General features: G+C 38.1%; 1 protein-coding gene across 3 annotated transcripts in view; it reads right to left on the bottom strand.

Moving 5' to 3' along the window:
• Positions 1-18,844, bottom strand: part of OSBPL8 (oxysterol binding protein like 8) — an 88,641-nt gene that overhangs the window by 34,461 nt on the left and 35,336 nt on the right. For 2 of the 3 annotated variants that reach the window (XM_027654306.1, XM_027654324.1), the window contains one exon: positions 16,625-16,762. In XM_027654306.1, the coding sequence (XP_027510107.1) occupies positions 16,625-16,762 (138 nt within the window). The remainder of the gene's footprint in view (positions 1-16,624; positions 16,763-18,844) is intronic. The other variant, XM_027654315.1, reaches the window with a different exon arrangement.

Below are 18,844 nucleotides of genomic sequence, written 5' to 3'. Positions count from 1 at the left end.
ACAAGAAAGCTGCATCTCTAAAGGTGGGGGTTTTTGTGCTTTGTTCACCCCAACAGTACTAAAAATTGCACCACAAAAAGTCATTGAATCAGTGTCTGGAGCAGAGACTACCAGGGTATGAGAGGTTAGAGGCAAGGTCTGATAAAAAGGAAATGTTTCAAGCTTTTCAGTGCTTATCAGTAGTGGTCTTGGACTTAATATTTTAGTTTACTTTCTCTTTTCCATCTTGTAATTCAATCAGAAACTTGTCAGCAAAATAACCTGAGGTCACATTTCACAATGGAGAAATTCAGGTGTTGGAGATGCAGTTCCTTTCTCTACTTTTCTCTCTATTAAATCCCTCGAATTTGTGTATGATTTTCTATCTACAATCCTGAAAGCAATCTTCAGAGTTAAGAGCTCCACTATGTACTGTCTAAAGCAGTTCTCAACACCAGGGATTGTGTTCAAAGCAACATTATATCTTAACAGACTCTCTCCCAGTGTGGCCTTCCCTGTCTTAACAGCAGAAGCCCCATGGGCTCTGAAAGCTGATCCCAATGCCAGTGCAGTCAGCTGCAGTTCATGGTTCCCTTAGAAGCCAAGGGAAACTCTCCAACAGTGTGTTCCTACTGTGAGCATTCATCAAGTCCTTCCAAAACTTGCAGGCCAAAACCTACAAAAAAACTCGTGATGAGCTTTCACACAGATGCAAGAGCCTGACAACTGCACACAGCTGAAGAAACTAGAACCCTTTGCACACAAGATGTCGATGAAAAAAAAAAAATCCATAAGTGCTTCTTTAGAGACTGAGTCAGAATATGTAGTCAATACCAAAAGAAAAAAAAAATCCTTCAAAACACTGTCAATGACAAAAAATGAGGATTAAATTAAGCTTAAAGACTGCTTAGGATAAAGTCTGTAGTAGGGTACATTTTCAAACAAAACTGTCCAGTTAATACATTTCAATTTTCAAGCATAACAACACAAGGATTATTCTTTAAAGTTGCACCCACAATATGTCCCTTTAATCAGTTTTGTGGTTTTGTTCACCTCAAGGGAAAAAGCAAAACTGACCACATAGTAACTCCTACATCTCAAGTACTAGTTTTGTACCTCTCAGCAAATGCCATCTGCAATTAGGACACATGAAAAATTACACCAGAAAAACACATGTTACTTTCTAATGTCAGATCTATTTTATCCATAAAAGTAGTAATAATTCACTGGGAGATCCTTTTCCAACATACAAAAGAACCAGTAAAAAAGCAAAGCAATGCATTAAAAAATCATAAATAGCAAGCCAAACAACAATATTACTGACTACAAAATGAAAAGAAAGGAACAGCCCAATTTGATTACTGGTGTGCATGTGCAGTTGTGAAGAACAAATAATAGAGCTAAAAAATTATATGCTTATGGAAGAAGTATGAGCTACATTTAGTGGGAAATGTCAATACTGGTGCTATACAACAAACAGGTCAGAAAAAACCTAAAATAATCTTTTTAAAGAATTGAACACAGGGAACAATAGTCTTTTTAACTGACTGATTTTCAAAAGCTTACTGACAACCAGTTTTAAGAATACAGTCTCGTATTAGCTAATTCAGATTCCTCCATGGATTATGAAATTGAAGTAATCAGAAAAGTAAGCAAAGTCCTTTTTATTTTCTCACAGTTATGTTTTCTTTTGTAAATACCATATAAAATAAACAATAACCAAAGACTGTCAACACTGTAACTACACGAGCATCTTTTAGACAGGCAACAACTACTCTTTTTAAACAAGTCTAAAAGACCACCTTCCAGTATATTAAGAATGTTTTAAATTCTTCAGAGATATATGAAAAATTCCAAAAGAGAAAACATTTTTAGTTAAATGTTTACACTTGAATTTTTTCATTAAAAAATGCAGAACAAATGGAAAACAGTTAGAAGTCTTTCATTGTCCACTTATGGACAGCGATCAGCTTCAATTGCAGAATTCTATATGAAGGAAGCAAATACAAAACTAAGCCTTTTTTGCTTCAGCAATTACCAGATTACACGTATTTATTTTAAAGGTAGGAAGGATCTGTCTAGTTGCCAGCCCCATGCATTCAGGCTTTGAGATCTTTATTTCCTGAGCAGCTTGAATAAAACAGTGTTAGATGCTTGGCACAAGGCTAATCATTTTCTGAAGCAGAGTGAAAGGAAATGTTAGAGGGTAAAACAGGAAGTTTAATAAGATGTCATGTCTCCCACCTGCCTGAGGTTGAACACACTGCTCCAATGATTCTGCAAGCCAGGATTGGCCACTGATGCAGAGAGCCCCCTAATCACCAGTTTGCAACCTCTCCTATGTGCTGCACCCAACTCTTCTCCATGTCTTCAGAACCAGGGCTTACAAATTTAGTGAGCCCTACTGCAGAAAATGTGCAATACAAAGTGAAAGCTATTTTAGTCCTCCCTCCCCTTCCACCCATGGGACTACGCAATAAAGTGCGTGTGTGCGCATGCACAAGATAAATCACACTGTATACAGAGTAATTCTGGTAAGTATGCACAATTTCTACAGTGTTCCCTTTCAGGAAGAGGTGACCTGGTAACACATTTTCAAGCATTGAAGCTTCCTGAAATAAACTGCTGAAATTCAGGTATCAGAGGGACACACTATGGACAATGAAACTCTACAAATTTATTTCAATATTCCACTACTGATTTTCAGGAGACAAGAAATCTCAGCAAAAGTCGATTCAAGCCCTTTCAGGGGTTATAAATCTTAAAAATCTTGCACTACAGAGTTTAGCAAGGCTATGTTTTCAGCCCTCGTTTTCAACCTTGTCATTTTATGTCAAACCACTGATGACAAGCATGCAGATTCTCCTGCAGTTCGAGCTAACTGAAAAGCTTCTGTTGTACCTTACTATTTTAAAACAAATCCATTGCGGGGAGGAAGGGGGGGGGAGGGGGGCGGGAGAAGGTAGTGAAATGCACAAGAACATCACAGAACATCAGTAATTAAAGTCCAAACAACCAAGACATTCCAGTCAGTCTCCATGCATACACCAGTGCATTTTAAAGCAAGATTTGCAGCAGTGTAAAAGCTAACTTACTCATTTGCCCATCTGCAAATCTTGCTACTATGAAGAGCTGTTACCTAAATGCACAGAAGCAATACTCTTTCTGATTTCTACCAGCATCTCAGTACATTACTTTCATCTAAGCTTAAAAATTGGAAGTGGAAATTATATCCTATTCTGTATATTTTAAGAAATGCAAGACCAAAACAAACCTGGTAAAGCAGGAGAAAGTTCGTTATATCCTCCAAATGAAGCATTCCGGACAAGCTTTCGGCCATCAGCTCTTGGAGAAAACACAGATGAAACCCCAGCACATGAAGAAAACCTACGTCGCACTGGACCCTCTTCCTTCATGAGTTAAGATGTTTGTGTAAGGATTATGTTCTCTGTGAAAGCTGGTTAGCATTAGCTGCTTGGAATAAGAGTGTTGCAGTAACAGCTTTTTACCTCACATTCTGATGAGTAAGATATAAAAGGGGGGGGAAGAAACAAACGAAGGGCACACATGAAAAATGCAGTGAAGAGACAGAGGCTGCCAAATCAGCAGAAAGCCAAGCAACACTACACTCCTCTCATCAAAGCCATTACGATGCTTAAAGTGGAATGGCTTTGCTTCAGGTCTTCTTTTCCAGAAATACACATCTCATTTTTTACATCTCAGTTTTGGTCCCACTCATTTCTAAGCACACAAAAATGGTGTTTATTTAGGTTTTAAGGATTCCTTAAATCAAGTTCCTTTTAGTCTTTCAAGTCCTAAATTTCTACTGCAGAGAGCACAAACTCATGAGCTATGTGGCTTCCCCATTCGATATCGTGGTACACTACAAAAATCTGAAAAGGGAGTCAATGGTTTGCATTATGCAGCCATGCTGAACTTTCCTGTTCAGGACTTACCTAACTAGTTTTTATCAACTGATTACCATAACCTAAACATCTTCATTTCTTATTTAAAAGGTGAGGTGATTGCTTTTTCTTCTCTAAAACTCTCTCATATTTATATATACAAACCAGCCTGACACCTGGAAAAGTTGTAATAAATAATCTCCACAAAAAAGGCTTTTTATTGTTAATGCTCCAAATATTTTATGCAATGAATAAAAAACACTTAAATGGACCAACTTAAATTTTAAGCTTAAAAAATATTCCAGTAAATTGTGCTTCAAGACTAGAAATCTCCTGATCCAAACTCTTCTTGCTGGCAGCTACCAGAATAAAGTCAAATAAGCTCTCCCTAAACTCCTTCTCCTTAGTTCACCTGCTTCTCTGCCCTGATGACTACCTTGCATGGGCACCCTCTTCCATATTTGCAATTTCCTTCCCATTTGGTGTTTCTCTGCTGATCCCATTTTCCCCACCACACCTTATTTCTGACAAAATAGGTTTTGAAACCTTCTCTGTTTGCAGGAAAGCAGAAAAATTAGACACTAAGAACTGGCTTGCAAATAAGAACTTGCCTTCTCCCTTACTCCATAGTAGACATCTCCTTTTCTTACAAAGTGAAACACAGCCCACAAATTAAATCAATGGTAGCGTGAATGTGATTAATTCTCAAATAATACTGTTTACTCCACCTGCTTATGCAAAAGAAAAAAACCAAATAACTACAATTTCTTCATGTCTTATAACAGACTAATGTGCCAATATATGACAAGGAGAAAAGATGTACCAGAAAAAAAACAAACATGAGGCATCAATTAGCCATCAAGAGAAACCATTATATGAAATATGAAAAACACCACTCACTTGAGCACAGGGAGTGGGAAAAACTGGATGAGCATGTCAAATATTCAGGTCTGTCTTCATTTATCCATTACTGTGTCTTGCACTTCTCTCAGCTGAAGCAGTCCTTGTCCAAATGTCCCGGAAGGAACAGGAAAAGCAGACGAAAAACTAAAAAAGTGGAATGCTGGGGCAATCAGGAAGAAATGCAAGGAGGGAGAATAAAACTTTTTTTTTCTCTCTTTTTTTTCTCTTTCAATAAACAGAGCTCCACATCACTTCCCCAAATCTATCTGCTTAACTACCAAACAGAGCAACTACCTTGATCCAAATCTATTCAGAACATGTATTTTCTTTTTTTTTTCTGATTAAAATCAAGAGAAAGCTGCAGTAGAAGAACTCTCCTTACACCCAGAAGGAACTGTATCCTCTCATTACAGACCTATCTTGCCCAGTTAATGGGGCTATTATCTCCTCTTTCAGAGTCAGGGTTATGACCCTGCCTGGAAAGCTCTGCTGACACTGGTATCAGGACGCTTCCATGTCTTGTACCGGAGTAGCTGGATCTCACAGACTAATGAGAGGGGAGGCTCCACCATGAGCCACCTACACACCACTTGGTCTGCATGTGCCCTCTAGCTGCTGAGCCAGTTCTGGAGCCCTACTGACCATGACTCTGCTAGGGTGGAAGAACCTGCCTACTTGGTTCTTCCACAACTTAGTCTTGTTATAAGTAAACTAAAGAAATTTGCTGTTCAAATAATGAAGAGTTAATGAAGTTGATATACTGTACTAACTGCTTGGTTAAAATCATAAGTTAAAGTGTTATGTAATCCCTAACCACAAGTTTTGTAAGCTGCGGAATGATTTAACACAACGCAATGATGATTTGGCAAGTTATATTTTAAAGGTGCTTGTTCTAAGGACATTAATAGAAACCAATACGGAGGGGTTGACCACGAGGAACCCTGGTGATCAACTGTCATCCCGATGGAAATTTCCAGGACCACGGCCTCATAGAAATTAATGACTTCAAAATTATTGGTGGACACCCCTCAGCAACAGCAACAGCCCGCGAAAGGAGGAACCAACCCAGATATAGCCCGCGAAGGGGGAACCAAGCAGGATGCAGCCTGCGAAACCTCCACCAATGGACTAATGACGTGACTTTGGGGGGAGGTAACAACAGAGGGTATAACAAGTGCTGTTTCTGTTCCTCTTTGCGAACCGCGGCAGGAACTGAGGGTTCCTCCGGTCGCCCGGTTAGCTGTTTTTGCTTGTTGGCATTAATAAATCCTTTTATTACCTTGCAATCTAAATTGATAGCCTCGTTACTTATCACAGTCTTCTCTGCCAATTTATGTCCACATTACGAGAGAGTGAATAGACTTCCAGGGGTTTGATGAAACAACATAATCCTGAAGGCCTTCCCTATAGGTGTCTCCATGCCCTCTCAGTCTCCTTGACACTATTCATGTAGCCAAACTGTAAACAGGAACAGATTCAAATACCTCTTTCTCCTTCCTATGACCTCTTCTCCATTTAGAAGTGAAACTGAAATCTAGGGTAGATAAAATTAACATTTCAATATGGATAATGTTACATTTCCTCCCTGTGAATCTTTCTCCAGTCAGAGAAGCTGTTACTCAGGTATTCTAAGAACCTTGGACTTCAACTAAATAGCAACCAGGAAAGGAAGGCTCTGTGCCTCTTGCCAAGATATGACTCTGTCTCATCATCACAAAAGAAGAGGAAAAGCAAAAATCAAATTTAAGCTTCCTCCTTCATCTTCCCCTTCCCCCGCCCCATCATCTTCATGTTTCACTTAAATCTTCAGCAGTAAAACAGTTATTTATAGTCAAACCATGTAAAAATTCACTAGTTCTCCAACTTTTCAACACCTTGTGATTTATTATGCCTGTGAATACCTCTATACACATGCTCATTTGCTTCTACTATTTTAAAGTAGTATGTGTTGCTGCAGAGACACCTGACAAAACTGAAAGGCTGCTAGAGCAAAAGGAATCTGCAACTTTTAATAAACATCAGGATTCTTCTACATGGTGTAATTCTAAGCTCAATTTTATTTTAACTCTTGAGCATCAGCCTGCGATATTAGAGGGGTTTCTGCTCTCCATACACTCAGTGCTCAAAGTTCTTAGAAACCCTTTTAATTCCTCGCCATAAATTGGATTTCTGAAAGGAAGAAGAGGTACTTTTAAGTAGTTGAAAGTGCTTTTATTTGCATGTTCTGTATATGACATTTCAAAGGTGCACTTCATTAGCCATCACATATTAGACAAAAAAAAACATTAAATCCTTCTTCTACTTTTCCCATCCCTGAAAATAAATTTAGACAGAACAGATCTGATGAAATCAGACTTCAGTGATCTTAGACTAATGTCCCAGGAAGCCTTCTATCCTTTTGATATCAGTTCCCAGTGCCTTAATAAATTGATATACTTATAAAATGTGCTAATATACACAGCTCAGAAGTGTACACAGTTTCAGAATATGCAGAAACACAATTACAGCCAAGTCCAACTGCAGAAGTCAGACAGAGCTAAAAAGCCAGCATAAAAAAGAAAGCACCTGCATGCTAGCCTAAATGCATCAGGTGTGTGCCAATGTATCAGTACATGAAAATATGAGTTTTCTCACAACAAAAGTTTACCACATGAAAGTAGGCACTAGGCTAAGTATAACACTGAAAGGGAGAAAAAGTGTCCTAGTTTTTCTCTGTTTTATATAACACCTAAATCAGTAGGAAAACAAAAAAGCCCAAATGACTGAAATATTTAGTTCATGTATCTCAGGCTAGAGAGGTGGGGGAGCATGAAGGGAAGAAACCATTCTCAGTCGATCTGTTGAACACCTCTCTAGAGGAGGAAAACTTATCCGTTGTATAAATTTTTCTAAAAGGCAGAATGTATTTCTCATATCAGTTAAGTAAATGTTGGCTGAAAAATGAACCATAATCCTATGTTTAAGACATTCTTCCAGGATATTGCCTGAAGCAAAATGTAAATCTCAGTATACAAAACAAAGTCAAATAGAAGACACATGCAATTTGAACAGCTCATGAACACTTTTGACAAAGCCTGGTTTTAGCTTTCAAACACTTCTCCAATTGAAAAATACTTACAAGCTGAGAAAAACATAGGTTTACCAGTAAAGACATCTCTGATTTGTACAGGTATGAGCTCCAAGCATGAAAACTGAACTCAAATCAAATCTAATTGGACTATCCAACTCAGAAATTTTAAATGTAACAATCCTTTTTATACAGATTTTAGAAGTTTAAAATAGCAATCACATTACACAAACTGATACTGATGCAGTAATACAACTAAGAGTATATCTAATGATACAAATTTTAAAAAAACCCTTTTCCCCTTAGAGGTAGGTACCCAAGGAAAAGCCAAAATCTTCTTAAAACCAAACTCTGTGAAATGTAAGGGAAAAAGAAGGAGGAAGGGAAACTGTTGGTGTAGTAGAAGGCAGCAGAAGCCTTTTAGACTTGCATTTCAACTCTGACAGTAATTTACCCTGACATTTTGACAACGCTACCTTTCGCAGTAGAATTCTCTTTCCAGTCCAAGAAAAGAAAAGGTCATAAATAATTCTCTACATGCAGCATAAACACACGCTTTGCAGCACACAGAAAACAGGAAACACAAGAAGACTGTCATACCTATAAAATTTTTATCCAACACCTGATTTTTGTACATGAACTTGAAGTGAAAGTGGTTTTCTCCTATTTAACAAAAAGGGTATTAAAGATATACTTGCCTTCAGCACTGATATTTGATTCAGAAAAACAGATACCTAAACCATGAGGCTACAAGTTGGGACAGTAAGTTTCTTTCACCAAATATTCTTCTGTTCTCTGGTATTTCCAAGTCCAGTGCAGTTTAGCTGAAGAGTAATTCCAAACGAAAGCCTGAGAGTGGTTTTGAATGAACACCACATGCACTGTTGACAGCTGTACTTGGCTGCACTTCCTCACTTGCTAACAGCCTGCTCAGCTCCTCCCACAGAGAGTAAACAGGCCTGCTTACTGCTCAGGTCTCAACCTTTGTCATGTCAGCCCTTATGAGATTCTCAAGGTCACAGCTCAGGTTCAAGTAGGCCAGAGATTGTCATGGACAATGAGAAATTGCTTGAGCTGTTTCACAGCAATCAGCCTTGCTGTGCCTTTGAAACTCAGTAACACACTTTCATAAAGCTATAACCCACACAGAAGGGAGTACATGCAATTTACCGGAGCCACAAACACTGGGTGGAGTAGCATTGCAGAAATGGCAAGTTTTAATAAACACACAATGACTTGCAGAGAGGATTGTGCCAGACTATGCATTACAGTAAGAAAGCAGGAGGTCAAGATAATATATTCAGGAGACTAACCACACACAGCAGAACTTAAAACATTTTATAAGAAATTCAGTCTGATAACACAGACTAAAATCAGATTATTTAGGGCTCAAGCTCCTTCCTCCCTTACTGTGACCAGAACCCCACTCACATCCCATTTGAGACAAGCATCACTAAAGTTATTTTAAGTAAGTTATACAATTTTGTGGAACTAGGGCTTCACCTTTGTGAGGAACTCTTTGTCAAAACCTTAAAAGTGACCACCCGTGTCACTGGGGTCAGGTCCCTGCAGCAGTACAACAGATATTAATCCAGAACTACCCAAAGAACAACCAGTGCACATGGCTCCTATACACTGCTGATCACAAGATACCTCCTCATCATCAAAAGACAAGGCAAAACAAATTAAAACACCTCCCAATGAAGCATCAAGAAAGACTAAGAGTCTGCGAGCATGACGGCTTGCAGGGTTTTCGAAAGAATTCCTATGGGGCAGGAGAAAGCAAGTGTTAACATTTTTCTAAGACATTAAACCCACTCTGAAGAGAAGTTGCCTTACTTCAGAAGTAATACTTACTGTTAATATGGAAGTATTAAAAAAAAAAAAAAAGCTTTTTGGAGGGCCTCAAGAAGGCCTTTAACCGTTTCTTCTCTAGTGCTGAGACAATGAGACAAACTTATGGGAAAATGAAGTGAAGTAACAAAGCATGACAGCCTTAGTAATAAATTGTTCTTATTGTGTCAAGATAGTAATTTAGCCATTCTTCAGCTTCTCTATTCAAAGAACAGACATAGTGAAGGGAAACAGGAGACTGCATGAAGTTATTTCCATGACTAAGTTTGTCTAGATGTACAGAGTAAGCTCAAAGGAAAACAGAAATCACTATCAAAGATTGTCAAGATTTTGCCATCTGCAAGTCAAATACTATTATCAAAAAGAATTATTAACACACTGAAAGCACTAGTTGAAAAAAAAAAGCAGGAACTGGCATTTAAGCAGTGATCAGTTCCCAGTGGAGTTACATCTTCCCCCGTGCTTGATGCATCCATCTGCTATAACTATAGGCAGCAGGATTTCTCTCTCCATCTCCAAGGCAGTTACTCTCTGCTGTGGTGCCAGTCTCATGCAGCCACATGAAAGAACAGGCTCTTGTGACCTCTTGGCAGAAATGTGCTCCGACCACCAAAGCCAAGTGCCCATCTCAGGTATGAGTTGCTAATACTTTGAAAAGGGTTCCAGTTCACTGACATGGGGCTTCATCTTTCCTTCCACTGGTCCACAGCAACCTGTCTTCCACTGACAGCTGGTTAAAAGGAGATGTGTGCTACGCCTCAAGGGCTCTTGCACACCGACCACCAGTGACCCAAGAACAGGGATGATGGGTCAGGAGCTCCAGACATTTCTCTCTGCCCAGTGAAACAAAATGTGCTACTGCTATCAACTGAGCCAAACAACCAAAACAAATGTTTTTTAAAAACTGCAAGTTGCACAGGTCAACAACAAACCAGCTTTAACTTGTTTGCTGCCTCAGACAGACAGTCATTAACATGTAAGTCTTGTATTTTCTTGGTCATTATGGATCCAAAGGCATCTATCTCATCCCTTCAACAGCTAGTAAGTGTTCTTTAGGACCTACTGCTTGAAAACAGCTATCTTCACTTTCCACCTTCTCTCATATACAAAAATAGTTAAATTTGTATTTTCTCCCAAAATGCAGCATCCTGTGGATTAAAATCCTAGCGCTACCACATCCTTCAAATGTTTACTCTGGAGTTGTTTAAAGAACAAGATCAGCACAGCCAAAAATGCCCTCACTCTTCCTCAAAAAATCTGCTTTACCTCCTCCTTCCAATTCATGGTGATCATCACTACTGGTTGACCTCTAATTTTGTTTCCACTGTCAACCCACCTCGCTGCACCTAAGCCACTTCAATTCTCAGTCACGTACCACAGAATATGTTTTTATCATATTGCAAATTGAATTAACAACTACTTCTCTACTGGAAGAGAGGGGCAGTTTCTCATCTCAAGTCATGCTCCTTCTGGGCACACACTTCCTTACACACACACTGCTTACCCTTATTTGATGAACTGACTGGAAAAAGTATTAAAAAAAAAATCAACCCCAAAACCACCAAACCCCAAGCTCAACAGCAAGAAGCTGTTAATTTAGTTGAAAGATTTACATCCCTCATAATGCTTTTCCGAGATGCTACTCACATTTTCATCCTATCTGCATCTCAGTGTTTTGAATAAAGACGGGAAAAATACAGAAAAGTCTGACATTTTCAAGCATCCTTTTAATAATACTATCTTAACTAGATTTTTCTCTTTACCACCAATAGAGTTTATTGCTATTTAAGCATCTATGCTGTCTTCACAAAAAGTTTGCAGTATGTTTTAGGAACATATTTATAAGTTAAAAATATTAAAAACCATTTATGAGGAGACTTCTGATTTTTTTCATAAATTTTAATAATCACTATTTCTATATTAAACCATTTTATCAAAGAAATAAATCAGTTCGTCTGAGTTAAAAAGATTTACAAGAATCTAATTCACCAGGGATAATTTGACAGATTACATTAGCATGCACAGTTCTGCTCTACAAGTTTTGAAAATGCAGTCTTGTACTTGATACTTTTCATGCTAATTTGTTAACTACAATAAAATAATTTTTTCAATTATTGCTTTTGGTCACACAGCAAGTTAAAAAAGGAAAAATTCCAAAACCAAGCTTGATAAAACTTTAGTTGTTTGTCCATTAATAGTTAATAACATTTTCGACCACAGAATGCAAACACAGAAAATGAGCTAAACTGACATTATACAGTCTATGTGTCAGCTACTAGAACTGGAAGATGATTTAGTAGTACTAACATCTGTATGCACTACACTTAAAAAAAACTGGTCTTGCTGAATTGGCAAGGCCATGCTGCTCACTATGGCCTAAAAACATACCATCCCACAAACAGAAGCAAAGCTTTACAGATAAAGCTAACTTCCCAAGCTCATTAAAGTTTCCATCGAAAGGCTACTGAATTATTTAGGTCCAATTCCAAGTCTGACAATTCTAAATAAAATATTTACCAAAAAAACGTACTATGATCATTTAGTATGTTCAAGACATTAATTGCATTATGATCAGGACTAGGTTATTCTGACACTCTAGTTAACTACTTGATGGGCAAGGCAGAAATAAATTAATCCATGACAATTAGAAGTCCATCTCCGGCTCAGTGCTATATATGGCTCACTTAGCATTTCACCACTAAAATTCTAAACTTTCTACATAAACAGATTAAGATCATACGAGAATGTGATAGTTTCAGCCTAGGCCTTCCTGGAGATGTTGTCTACCACGTGTGAGGGTAGAGTACTGGCCCGTATCCAACTGTCCTGCTTTTTCTCAAGGGAAGTGGTGAGATTTAACTAGTTCTTTATTTTATTAGTTACCAGGTTTCTCGATTGTGCATACCTGTTTTGGTTTTGTCCCTTTTTTGCACCTTTTTCCCATTTTCCCTTCCCCTCTCCCCTTTCTTGGGAGTTGTACATAATATCCTTACTGTATATAACTGTATATATGTAAAAATACACATATATTTTGGTATAATTCAGTTGGTTACTGTTTCTCTCAGTTTCTATAATTTTTTTTTCCCTTTCCTTTCTTTGCTGAAAAGGGGAGAGAGGGGAAGGGCTTTTGCTGAGCATTGGAGATTTTGGCAGGAAGCCAGCTCGAACTTGCTCAGAGAAAAATCCCTACCATCATTTTTTTTTAATATATTTCCTTCAAACAACCTTGCTGAACCTTTTTACGGAAGCGAGTCTGACCTCCACACCTACACATGCCAGTCAGTAGCCTCAAAGGTAAGCTACTTCAGCCTCAGAATAAAGGACAAAGATTATACAGAACAGCAATATTGTAAATATACTTTTGCTGAACAATCACTAGACAATGCTGCCATATCAAACTGTTCTCTACCTTTGTAAAACAAATCTGCACTGGACTCCGAAAAGAAGATTCCTCATCTCCAGCTCAGACAACACACTAAGTTCCATCTCACAAGGTGACAGGAGTGAGGAAAGAGGAAGACGTGTCTTAAGCTAAGCAAACAAGTACAGGAGAACAGAAGCTTTCTGAAATCCAGAACTATGGTCACACAGTATTTATACATGGGAGCACCTAAAATTATAAAATATATACCACTTACAACTTTACATTGGCACATTACATGGTTCTTCTTTTTCCAAATAGAAAGTCAATGGCCTAAACTGACATTAAATGTTTACCTCCACTTCCTCATATTAAAACTTATCTAGTTTCAACCATATTTGTAATACTTGTCATTAGGATCTTACTTGAAATACAAGCAGAAGACACAAATGAGGCTTATTCCAGTAGATTTGCCATGAGATGGAAAGCATGACTCTGCTTGGACAGCTGCTGGTCAGCCAAAGAATCCAGCATGCACGGTGATGTTTCTCTGCTAACACCAAAGTTAGTGCTGGATGCTCCAGAGATTGCCTCTTGATAGGTTTTGTTTCATTCCAATTCACCTGGTTTTGAACTACAAGCTCTACACAAAACTGGCCTTGCAACACAGGCACTTTTATTCAGGTAGCAGGATGCATAACCCAGGTAATAGCAGCCAAATAGCATTCAACAACATCCAACTGTTCAGCACCAAAAGCTAAGTACCTATGTCCCAGCTCTCCTTTATATACATGTAATCAGTTCTTTGTAGACTGTACCACACATTTTTCTGTTTTGATTCTCTTTATCCTGTGCCTAGCATGATTTTGAATTGTTTATTTACATTATCTATCTCCTAAAGATGAATTCAGGTGCCAGTGACTAAAAGTAATTCACAGTAAATGCCTTTAAATTCTGTATTTAAACGTTTCCTATCTCATCATACAGGCATATTGTAAATACCTTTGTTAACTGGATTTCAGTTACAACAATTAACCTCAAATACTCCATCACTTTAAACTCTGTTTTACTTCATATTTTTCAGGCTTCCACAGCATCTCTTTTCCCCATATGTAATAAGCTCACATTTTCTCTAGTACTGTAATTTTGCCATAGGATTAACTACCATAGAATATTCACCCAATTTTTACATATGGGTCATTCCCCTCCATAAAAATCAAAGCTACACCTCCTGAGTTGCAGATAGGCTACAGGTTAGTAACTTTGGGTTGAGGAAGCCTAGCCCACATCCTACCTTTTCACTACTCAAATTGAATGCAAGCCAAATTTCTTGTTTCATGAAACTACAGCTTTATTTCTAGTAGTGCCCCTGGAAGACTAAGACAGTGATGACTGATGCTAAAAAAGGCACAAATACATTTAACCATCTTAAGTTCACTTATATCAGCCCTGAAATAATCAGAGGGGGAAAAAAAAAATTAGTCAGGAGAGAGGACAATCTCTGCAAAGGGTTTGACGTAGCACCACCAAGTCTTAGGGTATTTAAAGCCCTTTTTAGTGATATTCCTATGAGTGAAAGCCCTGAAAAAACCACAACAGTTTGACTTCATAGATTAGTGGAAATAGCAACACTAAAAAGAAGACTTTATTAGAATATTCAAATACACATATAACTACAGCATTTGTCTAATAAAGGAATACAACACAGCAAATAGGGAGACTAACAAAAAAATTTTTTAACCCTAATAAAAATTACGAACAAGATATATATGTATATTATACATATATTTCCAGAAAATATTTCCAGATTAAGCATAACACAAGTCCGAGAACATCAAGAGCTGTTCCAGTGAGATAATAGCAGCTATTAGAAAATACAACAGAGCTAGATATGGGTAATACTGAAAATACTACCATAATAACTTAAAATACGCTAAAAGATTACTACTTTCAGCATGGTAACAACTACCTTTTGTTTTAAAGTTTTTTTCTTATCTAAATAGTACTGAGTAGGTGTGCTGGTTTAAAGGTAAACCAGCAGGGGAAATGAACCCAACTCGAAAGAGAGATTATAAGTCAGAATAACAATTTAATAAAATAATACAGTAAGTATGATTATACAAACAATTGGTTTTAACCCACAAACCCCAAATGTATAACCCAGCACCCTGGGGCATGAACAGAGTGGTGTTCGTTGGGTCCCCTGAGCCCAAAGTAAAAGGAGAGGGGAAAACCTGTTGGTGAGAGTGCTGTTGCAGTCTGGTTGAAAAGTGGTGGTTGCAGTCTGGTTGAGAGCAGTGGTCTTCAGTCTTCCTCTGGATCCCACGAGTGGTTAAAAAAGTCCCAAGACCCCAAGATTATATAACCTCCAGTTCAGGCATTACTTGTACCTGGCAGTGCCCAGTACCTCCCTCAGGCTGGGGAGTTCCACAATGGGTATGAGGACAGGAGCATCCTCTTATCTTGCAGGCCTCTTAACACCCAGTTTATAGCCTGAGGAGTCATGCTCTGTGGGCAGACTGTGTAAATGGTCTATTGATAACAGTTTCTGGGAAATGGCATGGAAGGCTATAGAATACACAGTTTTGGGTTACACCCATACAGTGATGAACTGGTCCCAGTTGTTCTAACTAGGACAACAGGAAAACAGGAAAATGAATTAAAGTTACCTGAGACACTGCCTTTATTACTCTGACACACTAATATTACTTTGACAAAGCAAGCTATGGCAGTTAGGGAGGTTCATATCAAAAAAAGTAAAAAATTAAAAGCCATTTCAGGAGCACTACTCATGGGAAGAACTAAAGGAAGCATAGATGACTAGTATGGCTGCCAAGAGTAAAAGGGAAGAGAATATTAATTTTAAAAGCCTGAGGTTTTCAGTAAGGACTTCACACACCATAATAAACACATCTAATGATATCCTAGGCAATAAGACAATGCAAGCAGTATCCAGTGCAAATAAGCACAAGGAGAGTTTGTTTATTTGCTTGGTTTTTTGTTTCTTGAACAGACTATCAACATGACAGGTCTACTAATGAGTTTCACTTTGCATCCAGTCAATTCAGATGGATCTACAGAGAGTTTGTTTTCAAGAGGTTTAGCAAGGCAGAGAGACTGAAAGTTGGCAAAAAGTTGTGTTAAGGCTTTTCTTTTTTTCACTTTTCTAAAGAGAAGGATCTTTCTGTTAAAAGATCTTTACACAAAGGTTCCAGGCTTAGGTGGTACATCATAACACTTCTGCATAAAGACACAACTTAAGTACTGAGAAAAGAATGTTACCATTTGTTACACACAAATATGATTTCCCATTATATGGCCTGTTGTCCCATCCCACAAATCATAGCATGCTTTAATAAATTAGTGCGCCACATAATGAATTTTTTTCCTGCTTCAGATTAACACTTAAGGATACAAATAATTACACACAACATTTCAATATGCTTTCTTTCTTACCTCTTTATTGTAAAAAGCAGTGTTTTTGAACCAATTTTTGGAACACATAATCAGAATTTAAGTTCTTGAAAACCTCTGTAAAAAACAGCTTTGTCTTACCATGGCTATGGGCAGTTCCTGGGCTCAGACACGGCTGGAGTAACTCTTTGGTTGGAGTAAAATAGGCTTCTTTCCCCTGTTGCTGGTTCATTTTTCCTGGAGTTACAAGCTGTGATTCATCGCTGTTTGTTACCACTGCTGAAATACAAAATGATGCTCAGTCAATGATGTTACGTGCTTGCACATAGATTTCTATTAAGAACTTCACTGCTATTTATGAAACTGGTATTCAACTGCTGTCTTGCAAAACATTTCATTCTAGAAAATGAGGTTTTCAAGCCAGAGATTTGCTTCGGAGAGGATGGCTAAAAGAAGCCAATAAGACTGGTCTAAGACACGAGACACGAGATGAAAACAAAACTAGGAGGAGGTGAAAAGGCTGCTACTGAATACAGATACAACATGAAGCTGTAACTTCTGAAATACTTCTTTCTTTGCCACTTTTGTGATAGCCACAATTCAGTCAACCCAGGAAACAGTTTGGCAGTGAAATCTTGGCAAACTAATAAAAACCTGTAAGTCTCAAAACCCACACTCAGTTTCTGCCTAATCTTCAAAGCCCTTACACTTTCCAATGAATTTACGTGAGAACGACCAAAATAGGACTTCTATGGGTTTTTTAAAATGTCCCTGGGGAAGGCCTCATCTAGTGAAATTATGAGGGGGGGAAAAACACGTCCTATGAAGAAAGCTAAGAGAGTTGGGGTTGATCAGCCTGGAGAAGAGAAGGCTCTGGGGAGACCTTACTGCAGCCTTTCACTGTATGAAGGGAGTTTATAAGAAAGACAAAGACTTTTTACCATAGCCTGTAATGACAAGACAAGGACAATGGTTTTAAACTCAAAGAGGGCAGGTTTAGATTAGATACTAGGAAAAAATTCTTTACTGTGAGGGTGGTGGGGCACTGGAACAGGTTGCCCAGAGAAGTAGTGGATGTTTCATCCCTGGAAGTGTTCAAGGCTGGGTTGGATGGGGCTCAGAGCAACCTGCGCTAGTAGAATATGTTCCTCTTTACACCAACGGGGTGGGTCTAGATGATCTTTAAGGTTCCTTCTATTCTATTATTCTAATTCTTCTTAGGTTTCACACGCCATTTCTGCCACTTGAAAAACAGATTTGATATGCATATGCTCAATGTGTCTGAGAAGACATACAATGGCATTGCCAACCATTCCTTCCACTCAAAGGCCTCAAAGTGGTGATTTATTTTTAGACTTTCACTCAGGCTTCAGAGCAGCCACCCAAGAGAAAGACCACTTCTCTTCCTACCTTCCTTCAACTGACTGAGTTTAAACTCATACCATCTATCTTCTTGAAGACAAGCAGAGGATAATTTTAGAGAAGAAACATTAATTAGTAAACGTCAAAGCCTCCTCATGACTCTTTAGAGGGCGCATTTCAATACCAACAGAACTGTTATAGTTGAGAATACATACTTTGTTCATTTTCATCATACTGGCCATCAGATTACTAATACACAGTTTTTCAGTACAATTCATGCATCAAAGAAATACAAATCAGGGTATTTACAGCCAATTTATTTCAGGTAAGACTATGAAAGAAAAAAATCTGAAGTGTCAGATTCCCAGTTCTTCTGTTTCTATAAGGAGCATATGAAAGTGCCTATACCCCTGAAAATAGTACAATGACATCAGATATAGGAAAAAGTTTATTATGATTCAATTCAGCATTGTTTTCCTAATGTCTATAATAAGCCACGTCAGCTAAGACCACAGCTTCTTCGTAGATTTCTTATCAAAAAGAAACAAATTGTACCTGCACCTCTCCTTTCCCCACACATGCAAACTCTCAATCCCAGGTAAAATTATTCTGCCAATCATACTGCCCATCTGCCATCCTAATGCCCATGAACCAACAGCACCAACAAGTCCTTGGCTGAATGCAAGCATATATATACCCATGTCTGAAGTTTTCCCTATGACTTCACCAGATCCAGTTCTGGAGTATTACAGTATATACACCTGGTCAGTTCTGAATATGTAAAGTTGTTGAAATTAAGTAACCATATAGCACTATAAACAGACAAGCTCAAAAATAAAAGCGCTTCTGAACCATTATTTCCATGTCTTTATTATCTATACTACAATAGCATTTGAAGGTTTCATTTCAAACAGATAAAAATAGCTTCTTCTCTTCCAGATAAGTAATATAAGAGATATATTTTTGGCAGCCATGAGTGAGAGAGGTGAAGAATAAACT

Source organism: Corapipo altera, unplaced genomic scaffold, assembly GCF_003945725.1.
Source record: "Corapipo altera isolate COAL_440 unplaced genomic scaffold, ASM394572v1 1, whole genome shotgun sequence".
NCBI classification, from domain to species: domain Eukaryota; kingdom Metazoa; phylum Chordata; class Aves; order Passeriformes; family Pipridae; genus Corapipo; species Corapipo altera.
Note: the sequence above shows the minus strand (reverse complement) of the source record. Positions and strands in the feature narration are given on the sequence as shown.